Source organism: Triplophysa rosa, linkage group LG25 (assembly GCF_024868665.1).
Source record: "Triplophysa rosa linkage group LG25, Trosa_1v2, whole genome shotgun sequence".
Taxonomy (NCBI): domain Eukaryota; kingdom Metazoa; phylum Chordata; class Actinopteri; order Cypriniformes; family Nemacheilidae; genus Triplophysa; species Triplophysa rosa.
The window spans coordinates 2042749-2063753 of record NC_079914.1 but is presented as its reverse complement, the minus strand read 5'-3'; the positions used below and the strand labels follow the sequence as shown (position 1 = coordinate 2063753).

The following is a 21005-nucleotide window of genomic DNA, read 5'->3' as shown; positions in this document are numbered from 1 at the left end:
ATGAGTGTGAGCTTGTTTAAGATTTTAAATAAGAGAATCTGTCAAGATTCTCCTTATGTGTGTGCTGCAACCAGAATTTTTAATCTTTCCAAATTTTAAAACTCCTGTAGTCTGAGCCAGGTTTAAGATTTTAAATAAGAGAATCTGTTAAGATTCTCCTTATGTGTGTGCTGCAGCCAGAATTTGAAATCTGTCAGGATTTTAAAACTCCTGTAGTCTGAGCCAGGCTTTAGTCTTATCCTAAAGTAATATTGACAAACTAAATATATCATTTGAAAACTTACAACCTACTGTTCCCACATTTGGTGACTAAAACAAGTTTGTTGAAGTTGAGTTTCAAAAAAAATTACATAGGAACAGTATTATATTAATTGCATTTTAATGAGCAAAAATTGTTTTAAATTTAAAGAAAAACTTGATCGATTCTCTATTTGTGATGCGGCGGCAACCTATAATTCGCACCCATGTTCTTTCCATGTTTCTTTTGTGTTATTTTATGTGGTCAAATCATATCAATTACAAATAAGTGCCCACAGTACTGTATAGGATGTCTGCTTTGTGAGTTAAATGACAATTTGCTGAAGTCTTTTATGGAATAAATTTAGTATAGTTAGTATATAGTATAATTACATATAATTGGCATACAGTATAACTATGGATTATCTACAAAGGAACATACAGCATATGTATGTGAGCATGTAATTAACGCAGTTGTAAGTGACTGGGAAAGTATAAAAACACACATTAAAAGTGCTGGATTTTGAAGTTGGAAAAGGTGTAAGAACCCTGCATTTATATTCTGTTTGCCATTATAGGTTTTGCAGCAACACTGTAAACATGGCTAGACCAAGCTTTCAACTTCTTATTGTTAAATGAATACTCTTGAGCAATAGGTTCCTGACTACTGCCCTAGTGCGCTTGGGTGGAATTTAGAAAAAGGCATGATTGTAAAATGGCATGTGATTAGAAATTTGTATAAAAGAAACAGTTTTTTTTTTTTAGGAAATTTAAAGGAATAGGCATTTACTTGCCTTGACTGACTTTTGATCATTTGAGAATATCCCGATCAACATTTTCTATATAATAAAGCAAAATGAAATTCATATTTAAGAAATTGTTTCTCTGTGCTTAAAATAATTGAAATGTTTTTTAGAATCTCCTGTAACTCAAGCAAAAAGGAAAGCATACACAAAAGACAAGGAAACACCCCCAGCCAAGAAAACGAAAAGTTATGGAGAAGGTGAGACTTGCAGTTCATTCATCTTTTGTTATTTACAGAAACTAAACAGATGGTGGTGATTCGGTAACTAACCTAAGTTACCCAACGACCCACTTCATTTCTGAATCGGGCGATCTCACTGTCTTGTGAGATAGTAAACATTTCGATTGAATTTTCAGGCTTCAGTCTCTTGATTGACAGCTTGATCCCAGGGATGGCGTTCAAAGAAATGAAGTCGGCAGTCCGAACGTTCTTCTCAGAGGAAGGAATTGAAATTCAGGGTGTGCGCCATGGCCGGTCCACGTAAGTCTGTTTTTAAATTAACTATTTTTGTGTGTGATGGAAGAAATCCATTGCTTTGGGTTAAGTAAAAAGACTGCAAAGGTTTTATGTTAGCCTCAGGGGCTGGTTGCATAAACTGCTTAGACTAGCCTTATACGTTAGTTATCAAGTTTCTTTTTTTCTATACTGGTCATAACTTCCTTAAAGGGAAAGTTCAAAGGCAAAACAAAAGTGCACCATGTTTTACTCGCCCTCAAGTAGGTTGGGAATCGAAAGGTTAGGAATCTGATTGGAATCGAAAGCGATAGGTGTCAGATACTTAAAATTAAAATATCAATTCCTGTGTGCACATTTCTGAAAATGTGCACGTGTTAACTTGTGATAAAGCACAGGAACCACAAATGAACCATAGTTTCATTATATGAACTACAGTTTAACCATGATGTAGTTATGCTTAGGGCTGTGCCGATAAACGATATCATATCGAATCGCGATAGAATGTATTTCAAAAACGATGATAAGCTATTGGCATTTTGACTCGATATGGATTAATCTTAGTCTAACAGAACGCAGAAATAAACGCAACAACAGTCAGTCAAGCGTGCAGCTTTTATCATGCGCGTCAAAGTACAAAGTCCATTTCATACTGCACTTGCCAAAGAAAACTCGACATGAGGAGGAAAACATTACTGGAAGCGGAAACAAAGGTGAAACTAACCTCGAGTTGTCATCACGCGGTTTATCAAGCGTCTTATTTTTTTTCGCAATCGCCGGTTAAACAAAACAAAATTGAGGCGCAATTGCAAGCGAGTTACTTCGAAACTCAAGCACATACGTTTTTATATCCATCGTTAACATACCTGCTAACATGAGCTGGTGCATATGAAACAAACCAGCGCTGCCCTGTACAGATTAGAGATGTAATGAAGTGAGTTTGTGTGCACATTAAAATATTGAACCTTGTGTGTAAGATGCTTGCAAGATTAAAGAAATGTACTACAGTTTATGTGAGATGTCTTTAAGGTTCACTGAATGCATTGAATGAATCCCACTACTCGAGCAAGACATTATTGCAGCATTATGTATGTGAGCAGGTGCTGAGACAATAGCATTCGAATGTACACAGTAACGGAGCCCTTTCATTGGTTGAATGTACTGAATGAACACTCCCTTTAGTCGTGGGGCAGTCGTGGCCTAATGGTTAGAGAGTCGGACTCGTGACCAGAAGGTTGCGGGTTCGATTCCCAGAGCCGGAGGGTAGCGACTGAGGTGCCCTTGAGCAAGGCACCTTACACCTACTTGCTCCCCGGGCGCTGCAGTGATAGCTGCCCACTGCTCCGGGGGTACGTGTGTTCACTACTTGCTGTGCGTGTGTTCACTACTCTCTGGATGGGTTAAATGCAGAGGTCACATTTCGGGTATGGGTCACCATATCTGACTAATAGGTCACTTTCACTTTCACTTTCACTTTACTTAACGAGTCAATTGAGTCAAAATGAGACTGAATGAACTGGTACACGTTGTTTATGGCCTAATATCCTCTGTGTTGCAACAGTGCATTAATTTAATTGAATTTTAACTGGTTAAAGGTTAACTTTTGTTAATAAGCTGTATTTAAAATAGATTATTTTAAATACAGTTTTTTAATTAAATATATATCGAAATAAATATCGTTATCGATCAATATAGAAAAAAACTATCGAGTTTACTTTTTTGCCATATCGCCCAGCCCTAGTTATGCTATGATAATACAATTTGTAATAAATTAGACAAAACATGGTTGCTGTGCGTGTATATATACACAAAACGGTGCTCATAAATGTATATATTTTAGGGCTGCCCCGACTAAAGATTTTCCTAGTCGACTAGTAGTCCTTCATTTAAGCATTTAGTCAAATAATCACACATTTATGATATTAACATAATTACTTTCGTATATATACAAGGAAAAGAATAGTCTTAAGTTTAAGGGCAGAAAAAAGTGAGAAAAAGGGCAGAAAGTGTTTGTAACACTTCCATATTACATAGAAATGCTAAATCATAATAATAAAGCGCAAATATCAGCACAAACTGCCATATAAAGCCGACGGATGAGTCTTAAACGACAAATAGAAAAATCAGTCTGAAGTTTCCAAACAGACCTCTGTATTATATATAAATGAATAAATAAAAATATAACTGGTACCAAACAGAAACGCTACAAAAACTTTTTTTTCTCCATCCGATCTTATTTTTTCATATTATGTGACAGGAACATCAGCTTGTCCACGTTGTTGGGGAGAAGGGAGCTTCTTGACTTGTCACAATGAAGCCGGCCTTCGAAAAGTTGAGCTCTGATGGTGTGGATGTGGAGGGGATATAGTGCAGGCTCTTAGCTGCTTTAGCGAGCTTTTGATATTTAGCGAGCTTTCTGATTCGTTGTCAATGAATTTCAGTATCGATTAGTTGGTCTGTGACGTCACTTGCGAGCTGCGCAGTTATAAATCAAGCGCATTTTCTTCTCTTTTAAAATTACTGTTTTAGATGTGTATCTCTCCGTGCAGCATGAGCTGCGCAGTTTTAAAGTCACACTTGTCTCTCCGTGCAGCGCGAGATGCACAGTTTAAAAGTCACACGTGTCTCTCCGTGCAGCGCGAGATGCGCAGTTTAAAAGTCAGATGTGGTTCTCCGTGGATGCGTCTCTTTGTGCCGCGCGAGATGTGCAGTTTAAAAGTCACACGTGTCTCGCCGTGCTGCGCAGTTTTAAAGTCACACTTGTCTCTCCGTGCAGTGCGAGGTGCGCAGTTTTAAAGTCAGACGTGTCTCTCCGTGCAGCGCGAGGTGCGCAGTTTAAAAGTCAGACGTGTCTCTCCGTGCAGCGCGAGGTGCGCAGTTTAAAAGTCAGACGTGTCTCTCCGTGCAGCGCGAGGTGCGCAGTTTAAAAGTCACACTTGTCTCTCCGTGCAGCGCGAGGTGCGCAGTTTAAAAGTCACACTTGTCTCTCCGTGCAGCGCGAGGTGCGCAGTTTTAAAGTAACACGTGTCTCTCCGTGGATGCGTCTCTCCGTGCAGCGCGAGGTGCGCAGTTTTAAAGTCACACGTGTCTCTCCGTGGATGCGTCTCTCCGTGCGGCACAAGTTGTGCTGTTTTAAAGTCAGACGTGTCTCTCGGTGCGTGCGTCTCTCCGTGCAGCGCGAGGTGCGCAGTTTTAAAGTCAGACGTGTTTTGCATTCATCTCTTCAAGCTGCGCAGTTTTAAAGTTTAAAGGGGAGAGATGTTTTAAATGACAAAATTAAAGATTATATTAGTAAAACCCAATTTGTGGCGTTTGCACTTTGCAAAGTACATAATAGGCTAAATACCCTGATTTGGTGGTTTATTTAGTTCAGAGGTGGGTAACGAAGTACATTTTCTTGAGAACTGGACTTAAGTACACTTTTTGAGTATTTGTACTTAAGTATTACTTTTTCTGTTTACTTTTTACTGTACTTCACTACATTTGAATGACAAATATTTCACTTTTCATGGCACAAAAAAATGATTTCCTTGGCCGACCCTCCCCTCGCTCCCACGTTTGGGAGAGACTATTGTCAGTTGCTTCTAATATGACACACATGAATCAACTCACCAGGTGTGTTAATTATGGAGATATTCACAACATTTTGGGAGAAGGCTAATGAGTTAAGTTGTGTATACTTTTCCCATATCTGATTTACTTATTATAAGCAAAAGATGTAATTACATTTTTATCCGATTAATATATTAATCGAAAACATAATCGCCCAACTAATCGATTATCAAAATAATCGATAGTTGCAGCCCTATATATATCTATATACCTGTATAAACTATGACTATATATAATATATAGCGTTGGGGGGTCTCTCATCGTCACATCAGACTAGGCTAGCGGAAAGGAGGGGATTAGACGGATGAATCGCAGAACGAATCATTTGAGAGTCAGTCTAGAAGTAATGTAAGAATAACTGGCAATTATTACGAAATCGTGTTTTTACACCCATGTACATAAACTTGTTGTTGGACACTCCATAAACCAAAGTAGGACCTTAAAAATCCCTAGTTATGTACTCTTTAAACTAAAGCATTGATTTTCGCTTCAGAAGGCCTTTATTAACCCCATAGAGCCGTGTCGAGCAGTTTTTTGATCGATGTATGCACCTTTAGAAGCTTCAAAATCTCAACCCCCATTCACTCCCATTCTAAAGCTTGAAGGAGCCAGGATAAATGGTATTATAACTCCAACTGTATTCGTCTGAAAGAAGAAAGCTGAATATGCCTATGATGCCTTGAGGGAGAGTAAAACATGGTGTATTTTGTCTCTGAACTATCCCTTTAAGGCAATTACGTTAAAAGGTAGATTGGTCTAATAGAAATCTGGAGACTGCTAGTTCTAACTAATTGCTAGTCAGTAAGACTAGTTATTAAGACACAGTCTTAACTTGGTGGCTAAGTTCATGCAACTACATCTGGTCCATGTATTTAAGTCATTGGCTAAAGTAATATTTTGCTTGTAGGGAATTTGGCTATGTTGAATTTGCTTCAGAGGAAGATCTAAAGAAAGCTTTGGAGCTGAATGGCAAGAAGTTAAGGGACCAACCACTGAAACTTGACACAGCCAGTTACAAAGAAAACTTCCAGGAAATCCAAGGTATATTTGGCTGCGATCATGAATCTAACCATGTCCAGAACTAAAAGCTTAATTGTTTGCTCCTCAGGGCTCAAAAATCAGTAAATATTGTTAATGCAGTGCATGAAAACGTTAAGGTTGCAGGTGTTCATGTTTATTTTTTCTTCATCAGAGCGAGATGCACGTACTTTGTTCATAAAGAACCTTCCACACTCAACAAAGCAAGATGATCTGAAGGAAATCTTTCCAGAAGCCATTGATGTCAGACTACCATTTGGCAAAAATGGTTTTACTAGAGGGTAAGACAAACAAACACAACTTTACAGTATTTATATTTCGTCAAGTGTGTGTTGACTGATATTTGTTTTTTGGGGGGTATGACAGAATTGCTTACATTGAGTTTGCGACTGAAGCTATTGCTGACAAGGTGTTTGAGGAGGCACAAGGGTCTGATGTTAAAGGAAACTCCATCGTCATCGATTACACAGGAAAAAAGACTACCGGACTGCTAGGTCAGTTACTTTACAATCTGGTCAACGTCCAAGTTTGAAGTTATGGTCTACAGTTTAATGGTAGATGGGATTCTAGATTAAATCTTGCTTATTTTTGATCACTTCCTCAGCATTAACACTTACTGTTTGTTTTTCTTCGTTTTAGATATTAATCCAACAAGCAGACTAATTATAAAGAATCTGTCATTTAATGTGACTGAAGACTCTCTTCGGGGTATGTTTGAGAAGGCTGTGATTGTCAAAATACCATACAAATATGACAGTCCGCAAGGGTGAGTACTGGGGCAAGCGAAATTTAATTTGGGCTATTCTCATGAAATCTTGTTTTTGAGGTTTAAAACAGAAATTTGTTGATGCAAGTTTTTTTTTAATCATCTTAGAAACCAAGTCTGCATGTTGCATACTGTGAAACAATTAAAAAATTGTGGACACTGTTTGAGTATGAAACGTTCAATAAAGATGTTGATAAATATAAATTGTTGGTGTAGGCCTTGCCGCCTTTGATATAATCCTTGGGCAGTTGCAATACTGCACCCAAGCGAACTCCACAGCTTCAGTGTTTTCCTTTCTCCAAAGAACAGAGAGGGGGGTAAATAAAATTAACTATATAAAAGGAAATAATTCACTTCCAATCACCAACTCAAGAACGAGGAGGCTTCCTGAGGAGTCATGAGATAAATACACCTCCTTTGCCCCAGTTAAACCACAGTCCATCTGCTTCGTTCAGTTTGAGCTCAAATGTCCTTGGGTAGCTCCAAAACAAAATCAGTATTTATTCAATTTTATATGAATTTAGTAATTACTGCAAGTACATTTAGGATAAACCTCTTGTATAACCATATTGCATAATACATGAATGGGTTTGGAGGAAAGATTTATGTAGTTTGGTGTTATGGGACTTGAAGTTGTCTTATGTTTCAGGTATGCCTTGGTGGAGTTTGAGAGTGTAGATGATGCCAAAGAGGCAATGGAGACCTGGAACTTCAAAGAGTTGGATGGCAGAATGGTCAGACTAACATACATGACAAAAAAGGAAAAGAAAAAGGATGAAGAAGGGGACTCTGGTTAGTGCATTTAGCTATGCCTACTTAAATATGATTTCGCTGAAAAATCTTTCCACCTGCAAAAATCAAATCATGTACAATTCAATAAAGAAAATGATGGGAAATAAGGAAGAGTTTGCTTTGCACGTAAAAATTTGCTTTGCACATAAAAGAAACTGTTTACCTATAAAAAGAGCAGTTATTTACTCACCATCATTCGCAATATGATAAAAACGAATAGGGATGTACAATTACAAGAAATTGATTCTCCATTCTGAATTCTTTAAGTAAATAGGATTTTACATGTAAGTAAATGTTCACTATAAGTTTGTGTTGTTTACATTATGCATGTACACACCGATTGCCAGCAAAACACAGACATATGACTTAGTTTGACTTACCGCGTGCAGTTCATGTCCGGCATCTTTCAGCGCTGGGACCGCGCACGAAACTGGAATCCATGTTCGGGAAAAACTTTTTCGAGCACAGAAATACTACGTCATACGTTCAACTCGTTTTTTGACAAGTTGGCCATGTTAAGCTTGAGAAGCCAGCACATTTAACAGTGTAAAGCAGTCAGAATGCGTGAAATAGCATGTTACTCTGCTTTACAGTTCAGATTAATTCCTCTATTTCTAAATCAAACTTTCATGTTGTACTTTTTTTTCCAGCATCTCATGTAACTCAAGTAAAAAGGAAAACTGACACAAAAGACAAAGAAACGCCCCCAGCCAAGAAGGTAAAAAGTGATGAAGAAGGTAAGACTTGCAAAGTCCATCTGTTGTAAATTCAGAGAAACCCTAAACTTATGGCGCTTTTCCACTGCATAGTACTGCACGGTACGGCGCGGTAAACCTCACTTTTGGGGGGTTTCCACTGGGTACAGTACCTAGTACCTGATACTTTTTCTTAGTACCACCTCGGTTGAGGTTCCAAGTGTACTGTACCGATACCAAAATGTGACGTGTTTACACACAGATCACTGCATGGGCAGGGAGAATCATTACCAACGTCATTGGATTTGCAACACATGAATATGCATTTTAATACGTAATATTGGCATTTCATTATATGCTTTGTGACTGTAAAATGGAGATTGAGACCCTTAACGCAATGCTAAATGCTACATTAGCTTACCCTTGTGCGCCGTCGAGGAAACCAAATGATCGTTGTCTGCTCTTTGCTGTAAGATTTCCCAAAATCTCTGGTTTATTTAGAAGTATTTTGCTTTGCTGTCATCCGCCATCGATATGCTCCATTACACCTGTGTTGTGCATGTGTTTGTCACATTTACCATGACGATAAGTTTATAATCCCCACCCACTTTGAAGCGGTACTAAGATGCTGTGGAAAAGCAAAGTGAGCCGAAGTGAATTGAGCTGTACCGAGCCAAGTCATAATAGACCTGACGTTACCATGCAGTGGAAAAGCTCCATATGATGATCAACAAGGGACTTAATACTGATGTATGTGATGTCACCATTTTGAAATTCTGAATCTGTTTACCCAAAACAAATTTTAGCAAACACATTTTTTGTTGAATTTTCAGAATTCATTCTCTTGGTTGGCAAGTTGAACTTGAAGAAGGATGTCCATGAAATTAAATCAGCAATCTCACATTTCTTCTCAAATGAAGGCCTTAAAATTCAGAAAGTGCGTCTTGACATCACCAAGTAAGTTAATCAGAATAGCCATAGAACACAGAAAATAAATTCACCTCAAAACTGCACTGCATCTTACTAGGTTTAGTATTGTGGATTGTAAATGTTTCATGTTAAGATGGATTATGTGTTCAAGTCTGTCGTTAAAATTATGAGTGTAATGATACACAGCTTGGTTTGGTTCACTGTGTGCAGTGTTCATGGCATGGCACCAGCAATGCTAAAGAACACTAGATTTACTTTTAACCGAATAATAATAATAACAACTATTTAACTTTATAAACTTTATACCCTGGCTTTTTTAGGTTTATAATTTAGGTTTATAATATTTTTAAAAAATGAAAGCCATTAGTTATTTACATTTAATTAAAAAACTAACAATTAAAGGAAGAAAGAATAGCTTTGTGATGTAAGGCAAAGTGATGAGTCATGGGTAGGGATGGGCGATATGGCCCTAAAACTCGATCAAGATCATTTCTGGTATTTGTTGCGATAACGATACAAATGACAATATATCTATAACACCATCCACTGCTGTTTTTTGCTACAAGTGATAGTAGCTGCATGTAGTCTAGAGCTTCAGAAACACAAATATTGATAAAAAAGTGAAACTTACCACAAATCAAACAGCTCCTAAAATATACCTACAGTATTTTTGTAAATGTAGAATCAGAATCAGAAAGAGCTTTATTGCCAAGTATGTTTGCACATACAAGGAATTTGTTTTGGTGACAGGAGCATCCAGAACAGAAACGGCAACAACAGTACACAGAGACCATAAACACAATAGAATACAGTACACAATGATTTAAATAAGGGCCTATGGGTATAAAAAATTAAGAAATACAATACAATAAACATAAGATAAAGATATAGAGAGTGTAAAGCTATGTATGTATGTAAATATGTACAAGTAAAAAATAAGAATAGACTATTGTAGTTCAAGGTATGTGCTATATACAGCAGAGTGAATGAAATATAATTGACAGAAAAAGTTGTATAAAAATAGAGTGTATTATCTGGAGGATATAATTAATATTGCACTTAATTATTATTGCACAGAGTTATTAATTGCACGGTGGGTAAAAAAACATTTAACTGTTCAAGAGGTAGATGGCCTGAGGGAAGAAGCTGTTTTTGTGTCTGGTTGTTTTGGTGCTCAGTGCTCTGTAGCGCCGACCAGACGGCAGCATTGTGAAGAGATGATGGCTTGGATGTGAGAGGTCCAGGGTGATTTTCTGAGACCTTTTCCTCACTCTGGATGTATACTGTGTGCAGGTGCGAAGTCCTGTTGGAAAATGAAATCTGCATCTCCATAAAGTTGGTCAGCAGCAGGAAGCATGAAGTGCTCTAAAACTTCCTGGTATACGGCTGCGTTGACCTTGGACCTCAGAAAACACAGTGGACCAACACCAGCAGATGACATGGCACCCCAAACCATCACTGACTGTGGAAACTTTACACTGGACCTCAAGCAACGTGGATTCTGTGCCTCTCCTCTCTTCCTCCAGACTCTGGGACCCTGATTTCCAAAGGAAATGCAAAATTTACTTTCATCAGAGAACATAACTTTGGACCACTCAGCAGCAGTCCAGTCCTTTTTGTCTTTAGCCCAGGCGAGACGCTTCTGATGCTTCCTGCTGCTGATCAACTTTATGGAGATGCAGATTTCATTTTCCAACAGGACTTGGCACCTGCACACAGTGCCAAAGCTACCAGTACCTGGTTTAAGGACCATGGTATCCCTGTTCTTAATTGGCCAGCAAACTCGCCTGACCTTAACCCCATAGAAAATCTATGGGTATTGTGAAGAGGAAGATGCGATATGCCAGACCCAACAATGCAGAAGAGCTGAAGGCCACTATCAGAGCAAGCTGTGCTCTCATAACACCTGAGCAGTGCCACAGACTGATCGACTCCATGCCACGCCGCATTGCTGCAGTAATTCAGGCAAAAGGAGCCCCAACTAAGTATTGAGTGCTGTACATGCTCATACTTTTCATGTTCATACTTTTCAGTTGGCCAAGATTTCTAAAAATCCTTTCTTTGTATTGGTCTTAAGTAGGGCTGTGCCGATAAACGATATCATATCGAATCGCGATAGAATGCATTTCAAAAACGATGATAAGCTATTGGCATTTTGACTCGGTATGGATTAATCTTAGTCTAACAGAACGCAGAAATAAACGCAACAACAGTCAGTCAGCGTGCAGCTTTTTATCATGCGCGTCAAAGTACAAAGTCCATTTCATACTGCACTTGGCAAAGAAAACTCGACATGAGGAGGAAAACATTACTGGAAGCGGAAACAAAGGTGAAACTGTCCTCGAGTTGTCATCACGCGGTTTATCAAGTGTCTTATTTTCCTTCGCAATCGCCGGTTAAATGAAACAAACTTGAGGCGCAATTGCAAGCGAGTTACTTCGAAACTCAAGCACAAAGGATTTTATATCCATCGTAAACATATCTGCTAACATGATCTGTGCATATGAAACAAAGATTAGAGTACAGATGAGAGATTTAATGAAGTGAGTTTGTGTGCACATTCAAATATTGAACCTTGTATGTAAGATGCTTGCATGATTAAAGAAATGTACTACAGTTTATGTGAGATGTCTTTAAGGTTCACTGAATGCATTGAATGAATCCCACTACTCGAGCAAGACATTATTGCAGCGTTATGTATGTGCGCAGGTGCTGAGTCAATAGCATTCGAATGTACACAGTAACGGAGCCCTTTCATTGGTTGAATGTACTGAATGAACACTCCCTTTACTTAACGAGTCAATTGAGTCAAAATGAGACTGAATGAACTGGTACACGTTGTTTATGGCCTAATATCCTCTGTGTTGCCACAGTGCACGTCTAATTGGGTAATATCAATGACTTGGTTTAATTTAATTTTAACTGGTTTAAAGTTAACTTTTGTTAGCCTGCTTTGTTAATAAACTGTATTTAAAATAGATTATTTTAAATACAGTTTTTTAATTAATTATTTATCGAAATAAATATTGTTATCGATCAATATAGAAAAAAACTATTGAGTTTACATTTTTGCCATATTGCCCAGCCCTAGTGGACGAAGTACACAACTTCCTTACTTGAGTGAAAGTACAGATACCACTGGTCAAATATTACTCCACTACAAGTAAAAGTTGTAAAGACAGATTCTTAAGTAAAAGTACAGAAGTATGTACTTTTAAAAGTACTCAAGTATTCAAAGTAAATTTCCTTTATTTCAGTTGTGCATTGTTTTATTGTCGTATACCTTATGCCTCTGAAGCAACCTATTGAATACACTGAGTAGCTCACAGCATCAGTTGTATTAAAGGAGTAGTTCACTTCACACTAATTTTTTAATTAGAATGAGATTTTTAAATTAAATTCCAGTTTGTAGTGTGTTTTGGGTTTTATTCCAATAGGATTTACCATCCCACCAATAGAATCCATCACATGCAAGTAGACAACAAGTATCCATAGTACAATTCCCATTATAACCATTAAATCCATTACATTTTATGTTGTATTTTGGGCAGGGTTCTATTGTTTTTATTTCAACAGGAATACTTCAACTATAGTTACTTCAGTAAAAACATCATTCATTTTCCAAATCGCTTTAAATGATATAGCAGCAGATCAGAAGTTAACACGCACGCGTAGCTCAAGTTGTATGTGATGCTTATTTGCCGTTTAGCCGATCATTTTCATGACAATGTTTCTACGATCTTTGACTGATCGTAACCAACAGATGATTACACCACACTTTAACATGTGCCTTTTTCGTCTTTTATTGTTCTACTTGCCTTTTTAGAGCGCTATCAATGGTGTATCAGCGCCTACGTTTACATTAGTTTAGCGGGGAAGATCCCAGAGTTGCCAGATTTGCATTAAAAAATCCGCCAAATGGCCATTCAAAGCTTGCCGGAAAACCGCGAGCATAGAAAAACTGAAATACTTGGCAACAGTGAAAGGTCCTGGCAGATCGCAAGCCAGATAAATTGCACACACAGGAAAACCCGCTGCATAGAAACCATTTTCTACTTTTGGACCTTTTTATAAATGTAGTGGAGTAAAAAGTATGATATTTGTCTTTCAAATGTAGTGAAGTTAAAGTACAAGTACTCAGAAAAAATAATACTCAAGTAAGATACTCAAAAAGTGTACTTAAGTACAGTACTCAGGTAAATTTACTTCGTTACTGTCCACCTCTGGTCTTAAGTAATATTCAAATTTTCTGAGATACTGAATTTGGGATTTTCATTAGTTGTCAGTTATAATCATCAAATTAAAAGAAATAAACATTTGAAATATATCAGTCTGTGTGTAATGAATGAATATAATATACAAGTTTCACTTTTTGAATGGAATTAGTGAAATAAATCAACTTTTTGATGATATTCTAATTATATGACCAGCACCTGTATATAAATAAATAAAAAATAGCTTTTCTCTAGGAAATGTTATATCGCAAGAAATATCGTTATCGCAAAAATAAATTGCATATCGCATATTTTCTCAATATCGTGCAGCCCTGGTTTCTAATTTAGAGTGTAATTTTATAAAATAATTATTTTTTATTATTTTAATAAATTTTAAATATTGTTTACCCCCAAAAAAATCAATCATAATTTACTTTGCAAGGTACAAAAGTTTGTATAATAAATCTTGAATTAAAATATTTCTTTCTGAAGCAACTTTTTGTAATGTCTCTACTTAATGACTTAAAAATATTTGGGGGGTAATTTCTCAGGCAAACTTGATGTGTGAATAATTCATGATTAATTTATCGCCATATGTAATTAATTAGATTTAAAAAGTGTTATCGCTTGACGGCCCTAATAAGCATATAACATGATGTCTAAATGTCAATTTATTTGTTTCTGTTATAATGAGGATTCATTCGGTGCAGGCGTGATTGACAGCATAATGAGATCATTTTACCCTCTTGCATATAACAGAAGCATCAAACATGTGGTGTATTAGTGGCTTAAAGGCATTTAGTTTACTTCAAAATTGGCCCCCATTCACTTTCCATAATAATTTTTATTCCTACTATGGAAAGTCAATGGGGGAAGTGAACTACTCCTTTAATAATAAAAATATGACTTAAAGATAAAAGTGATTTTTAATTTGAGACTTCTATTTAAATCCTTTAAATGCGATTTTGTGGTTTGGCAAAAAAATTATGACAACAGCGTATTTTTGAAAGACACGTGACCTTTTTAAAACGCATTAGACATCCCTTAAACTCTTTCAAGGTGAATTTGTTATGGGCCAAGATGCACGAGAAAGTAACAATGTACTGTCACCGCATAATTGAGCTTGAGCAACAGTCGCTGCATGCTGCTTTTGCTTGTGTAATGAATGCTCTGACCTGTTGACATTGGGAAAAATGGTGCAGCAGCCCGGGCGCTCAGTACACCATGAGAGTTTTGCATATCAAGGGAGGTTTGCAGGTTTGTTCGGTTTGAATATCGTTACAACCCTATTTAAAAAAAAACTTTGTTTTTCTAGGAAATTTGGCCATGTTAACTTTGCATCAGAGAAAGAGCTACAGAAAGCTTTGGAGCTTGATGGCAAGAATTTAATGGGCCAACCAGTGAAACTTGACAGAGCCAGAAGTAAAGACTTGGTAGGAAACAAAGGTAATTGACAAACACGTCTACCACAAACATGAATCTAACCATGACCAGAAATGATGACAGCTTATTAACCTCCTGAACTCCCATGTGGGTTTCAAGATAGTTAAGTACTGATATGGAAATGTGTTATGCTGTGCATGAAGCATTGTGGTCAATGTGGGATCTAACTTTTTTGACTACTTTTTCAGCATTAACACTTAACTGCTCGCTTTTACTTTCTCTCTTTTTAGCTGCTAATTTATCAAACAAAATTCTTGTTGTGCACAACCTGTCATATAGTGTGACTGTGCACACTCTCCGGCGCGTGTTTGAGAAGTCAGTGGCCATCAGAATACCACAAAAAGACGGCAGGCTGCAGGGGTAAGTACTGGGGCAGGTGAAAATTCCTCTAACGGCACTTATATTGCATGTATTCTGAAACTTGGTCTTAATTTGTTTTGAGCGATTTATAATTTCACGATATGCTGAGGACGACCATTGAAACATTATTTTATATATTTTTTAAACATTTTTCAAAGAGCTTTTTAGATTTTATCTTTCTGATGAAGCAAATGCTGACTCTGGTTTTTATGGTTCTATATTAAAGTGGCTCTATGTATTAAAGTTGGATCTTTTTTCAGATTTGCATTTGTGCAGTTTGAGAGTGTGGAAGATGCCAAGGAAGCGCTGGAGAATTGCAACAACAAAGAGATTGAGGGCAGAATTGTCCATATAGAGATCTGCAAAAGCAAGGAAGAAAGAGATGGAGGAGGAATGGGGAACTTTGGTTCGTATATTCAACTTGCTCAATGATTTATTAGCGTTTCTGTCCTTACTTTTGACAACCTCTTCAGCATTAACACTCAACTGCTTGCTTTCCTTTTTAGCTGCTGTTCAATCAAGCAAAACTCTTCTTGTAAACAACTTGTCATTGAATGTCACCAAAGACTCTCTCTTTTGTGTGTTTGAGAAGGCGGTGGGCATCAGGATATCACAGAAAAAAGGGAAATCGATCAGGTGAGTACTTTACTCTGATGCGTTTCTGCTGGATTTTAAAACCTGGTCTAAATTTTTCCTAATTTCCTAGATTGTCGCAGATTTTCTGCATAATTTGGCCAAAGATGCACCATGTGATGTCTTTACATCGCGCATTCCGTAAAATCCTGCTCCAAAATTTACATTTATGCATTTGGCAGACGCTTTTAACCAAAGCGACTTACAAACCCATGACCTTGGTGTTGTTAGCGCCTTGCTCTAACCACTGAGCCACAGGAAATTATAGAGAGATAGAAGGGTCTGTAACACTTAAAATTGGAGAAAACGTAACTGCTAAACAACATCCATTGATATCCATTAAAAATAGCCTCGGGTCTCCTTTTCTGCGTTCCGTTGAAGTCAAGGCGTTAGCATTAGCCTTTTCATTTTTTTGGCTAAAGGTTGCAGGCTTTCCATCTAGTGGCATTGAGTCAAATCAGCCTCACCGACATGTTTTTTTAAGTTCTTAAATAGTATGCCTGTGAACAACACAAAGCCCAGTTGCTCTTGTGTGGGCCTTGGCGACTTAAAGTCGCATTATGAATCTGTTGCATGCCTTTTGATAAAAGGAAATAAAATGAAGAACCCTGCTTGCCAATTCAAGTAGTATTTTTAACTGAAAACACAAATTTTATTGCTAAATTTGAATAATGTAGTTGCAAAATCTAACATTTTTGGCTGAAGGAATCACAAAAAATCCAATGACGAATGCTGTGTGTGGGTGCACCTGAGAAGTAACTTGGAAAAGCAGCCTTATGATTTCTGTAGAATCTCAAAGGGAACAATAAATGCAACATCCATTTTAAAAGTTGCGAATTGTTATACTTGAATTATGTAAAGTAAAAAAATATTTGCTCACTTTAAAATCTTCAACTGATCCCGTTACTTTAACTGAAACAGCTGGGTAATTTGTTTTTGGTGGCTTTATGTAATGGAGTCTTATTTCAGATTTGGATTTGTGGAGTTTGAGAGTGTGGAGGATGCCGAGGAAGCGCTAGAGACCTGTAACAACGCTGTGATTGAGGGCAGAAATATCAGACTAGAGTTCTGTCAAAGCAGGGAAGATAAAGAAGCCGAAATAGGAAACTCTGGTGTGTATTTTCAACATTCTGTTGCATGATTCTATCCTTATTTATTGACCACTTCCTCAGCATTAATGTTAACTGCCTGCTTCTTTTTAGCTGCTTTTTCATCATCCAAAGCCTTAAAAAACGTGCCATTCAGTGCGACCAAAGACTCTAACCAGAGTGTGCCTGAGAAGTCAGTGAGCATCAAAATACCACTTAATATTGGCAATCAGAAGGGGTGAGTAGGGCTATGAAACTTTCTCTTACTTTGTTGTAAATTTATTTGTTTTGCAGCTATTCATAATTTCATGATATGAAGCAGTCAAATGGGTGTGTTTGCAGCAACCCTGAGAGCATGGCTAACCATAGAAATCTATTTTTCCCCATTTTTCAGTATGTAATTTAAGTCCCAGGTGTCCAAAGAATATGTGTGAATGTGAAGTTTCAGCTCAAAATGGTTGTCTTGGCTTGCAGACGTGCATTTATGGAGTTTACGAGTGTGGAGGATGCCATAGAGGCACTAAAGACTGTGAACAAGGCCGAGATCGAGGGCCAAAGTGTAACACGGTGTCACACAGTGTTTAGTCAGAGCAAGAAGATGGAGGAGAAGGTGGAGGGAGAAAGATGGAGCTCTCGTTCGTATATTTGATTTTCTCAGCTTTTCATTAGTCATTTCTATGCTCGTCATTGCTAACTGTCTTGTGTCTGCTCATAGGACCCTTAAAAACCCTGTTTGTCAGAGGCCTGTCAGAAGAGACTAAAGATCAGACACTGAAAAATGCATTTGATGGAGCCGTCAGCGCCAAAATCATCACAGATCGAGATACAGGATCCTCAAAAGGGTATCTGCCTTTAGTGTTTTGTTTTTCAACTGTTTTGCTTCTCATGAGCTCCTCACTGTCTATCCAGTGGCAGTGTACGGATTCGCAGGAGAAGTAGATTCAAATTCACATTCTATCCGGTGTTGCCACAATGAAATTTGTCGTTTTATTCAAGAAAATTCATAAGGAAGATTTTAACTTTTAAAACTGGGAAACACTATCTGTGTATATCTCATATTCAAGCTCTTAATGACATTAAGAATCGTAAGTGTCAAAGCTAGTTGATACGGTCTGTGTATAATCAATTTCTCCACTCAATTAATTCATTTAAACGTGATGTTTGGTCACGAGGTGTGCAAACAGAGAATGTTACCCTACTGACTGAATGCTGTTTTTCTAGATTTGGTTACGTAAACTTTGACAGTGAAGAAGACTGCAAAGCTGCAAGAGAAGCAATGGACGACTGTGAGATCAATGGAAAAAAAGTGTCTGTGGACTATGCCCAGCCCGAGGGAGGTCGAGGCAGAGGTGGTTCCTTTGGCCAAGGAAGGGGTGGTTTTGGTGGACGAGGCGGAGGAAGGGGTGGTTTTGGTGGACGAGGCGGAGGAAGGGGAGGTTTTGGTGGACGAGGCGGAGGAAGGGGTGGTTTTGGTGGACGAGGCGGAGGAAGGGGTGGTTTTGGTGGACGAGGCGGAGGAAGGGGTGGTTTTGGTGGACGAGGCGGAGGAAGGGGTGGTTTTGGTGGACGAGGCGGAGGAAGGGGTGGTTTTGGTGAACGAGGCGGAGGAAGGGGTGGTTTTGGTGAACGAGGCGGAGGAAGGGGTGGTTTTGGTGAACGAGGCGGAGAAACGTGTGGTTTTGGTGGCCGTGGAGGTGGATGTGGAAGAGGCAGTGGCTTCAGGGGAAGGTCAAGAGGAAGAGGTAGGTGTTCACCAAAATGAATTGAGTGTTCAGAATAGTTCTGCAGTGTGTAGTGTTGTATACTGTGCACAGTATGCAAATTATGTGTTGAACAAATTGTTTTAGATGTTTGAAACAGTCTAATATTTAACCAATTAAATAGATTTCTACTGATGATTCTACACATTTTGGCAAATTAAATGTCACCTTGGTATTCTATGCATACAGAAAGCGTGTACTTTGTAGGGATAGGTCCGAAATCGTAACATGCATGAATCGTGATTCAATTGATTCACAAATGTTTTAAATGTTAGTAAACAAAATAACATGTTATTGGAACAAAAACGGGGGTATCAACTGGACCGTTTAGTGAAGGCATACCTCATGCACAACAACAGCAGAGTATACACGAATAATGGAGAAAGAAAAACATACAACCCAATTCTACTAAACGGCAAGAAAAACAAAAGAAATTTCAGGACCGCCTTCGTCTGAAGTGACTGCCAGTTATGACAGTTAACATCTAATTGTAAAATGATTCACATTTAATATTGCATAAAAAGTATCATGTAATTTTTATGTACATGTATGTAAAATACATAATCACCGTTTTATACTTGTTTAAATGTCTGAAAACCGAAACCGGAAAATGTCACAGAGAACGGCTTTATTGGGCACTCGGGTGTTTTAAAATGCAGTATGTGAGAATTCAAAGAGTAGAAGTGAACGTGCCAACACTAGTCTCCGAACACTAATGCGACGCAGTGACATCACAAATATGCCAATTACTATGTCTCCGAAAAAAAAAAATTTGATTCGAATCAAATCGTGATGTACCATACAATTCCCACCCCTAGTACTTTGCACATTATGCATACTATATGCTGCAGAAGTGTGGTTAAAGTTCTTAATAACCGCGTTCTCCGTTCCTAATTTAAACTATCATTGTTTTACAGGTGGAGGACGAGGATCTGGGAACTAACGCATAATACTATTACCTGTTAGTGACCGTGTACAGCTTAAGATGTCCTTTGTTATATAATTAATTAAAATCGATGTGGCATGTTTTAATTAATTTAGATGTATGGATGGCTAATAAGAGCAGCAGAGGTGAGTCATCAGAGTACAAACATCTCGCCACTTCTTTATCAAAAGCGGTTAACCAATAAGTAAAAAGTACTTTGTTATTTAAGTACTTTTTATATTTTCCAGATATATAAATGTTCATTGTTTCCAGATAAATAAATGTTCATTGTTTCCATATAAATAAATGTTCATTGTTTTAAAGACCCCCTGTGGTGAAAATCAAGTTTTTAATGTTTATATCTATATGTCTGTGGTCTTTTTTAATAAGCTTTACACAGGGTTCCCACTCTTCTTGAAAGTGCTTGAAAGTATTTGAATTTCTGACATGAATTCAAGGACTGGAAAGTATTTGAAAACAGACATAGGTACTTGAAAGTGCTTAAATTATACAAACTAGATTTTGTTAGTTGCAGCGCTGTTAAAAATATTGGTTAGTGTTGCCGAAGCCAGAACAAAACAACGTTGCTGATCTGGGGGAAAGCGGGACGAACTTAAAAAAAGAGGCTTTGAGGGAGTGGATCGTGATCATGTGCAATACTGCATAAATCAGTCAGAGGCGTGGAGTTATTTAACTCGCTCAATGCCAGAGAAGTGCAAATTCAACGATGCTTGAGCTATAATAAAAAAATGGTTTATCAAAGTTAAGATGTGGAGTACACCAGCAGGTTATGCATCAAGCAAAACGGTTAAGGTCATCGTATACAGTCAAACATATGTTGTATTAAACCACTGCTAAATAAGTTTCTTTTCAGCTACGTTCATTTCAAGAATAATTTCATTAGTTATCATTATTCTTGTCAGTGAATGTGCCTTAAGAGTTTGAATCGTTTTTAGGATGTTAAGAAACACTGAAATGCTAGCTAGATAGCATTGGTTTAGCGAAAACAAAAAACATGCTCCCAGCAGTGTTATCTGTTGCAGTAATGAACTTTTGCTATGTGTTTGGGCGGAGGTTTGGATATTTGAGCTTGCTGTGTCTGAAGTCGCACAGTCATTTTTTTATCAAGTTCACCATATCAGCAGTGATGGAACGAAATGTTTGAATGCTGGTGTATTCCTGCACGCATCAGAGATCTGTATCTTTTAGAAACTGCTTTGTACCTAATTTTGAATATAACAGTATAATAATCAT

At 37.7% G+C, this 21005-nt stretch overlaps 1 protein-coding gene across 2 annotated transcripts in view; it reads left to right on the top strand.

The window, feature by feature from the left end:
- ncl (nucleolin) overlaps positions 1–20076 on the top strand; it is a 34989-nt gene extending 14913 nt beyond the window's left edge. The window contains exons 6-24 of one of the 2 annotated variants that reach the window (XM_057326428.1): positions 1154–1240; positions 1399–1522; positions 6015–6148; positions 6300–6426; positions 6512–6639; positions 6785–6911; positions 7561–7703; positions 8354–8440; positions 9232–9355; positions 14858–14988; positions 15216–15345; positions 15606–15751; positions 15938–15981; positions 16937–17090; positions 17181–17304; positions 17541–17701; positions 17782–17908; positions 18288–18808; positions 19744–20076. In XM_057326428.1, the coding sequence (XP_057182411.1) occupies positions 1154–1240; positions 1399–1522; positions 6015–6148; positions 6300–6426; positions 6512–6639; positions 6785–6911; positions 7561–7703; positions 8354–8440; positions 9232–9355; positions 14858–14988; positions 15216–15345; positions 15606–15751; positions 15938–15981; positions 16937–17090; positions 17181–17304; positions 17541–17701; positions 17782–17908; positions 18288–18808; positions 19744–19769 (2645 nt within the window). In that variant the 3' untranslated portion in view covers positions 19770–20076. Of the gene's footprint in view, positions 1–1153; positions 1241–1398; positions 1523–6014; positions 6149–6299; positions 6427–6511; positions 6640–6784; positions 6912–7560; positions 7704–8353; positions 8441–9231; positions 9356–14857; positions 14989–15215; positions 15346–15605; positions 15752–15851; positions 15982–16936; positions 17091–17180; positions 17305–17540; positions 17702–17781; positions 17909–18287; positions 18809–19743 lie in introns of both variants that reach the window. The other variant, XM_057326427.1, reaches the window with a different exon arrangement.
- The last annotated feature ends 929 nt before the right edge of the window (positions 20077–21005 follow it).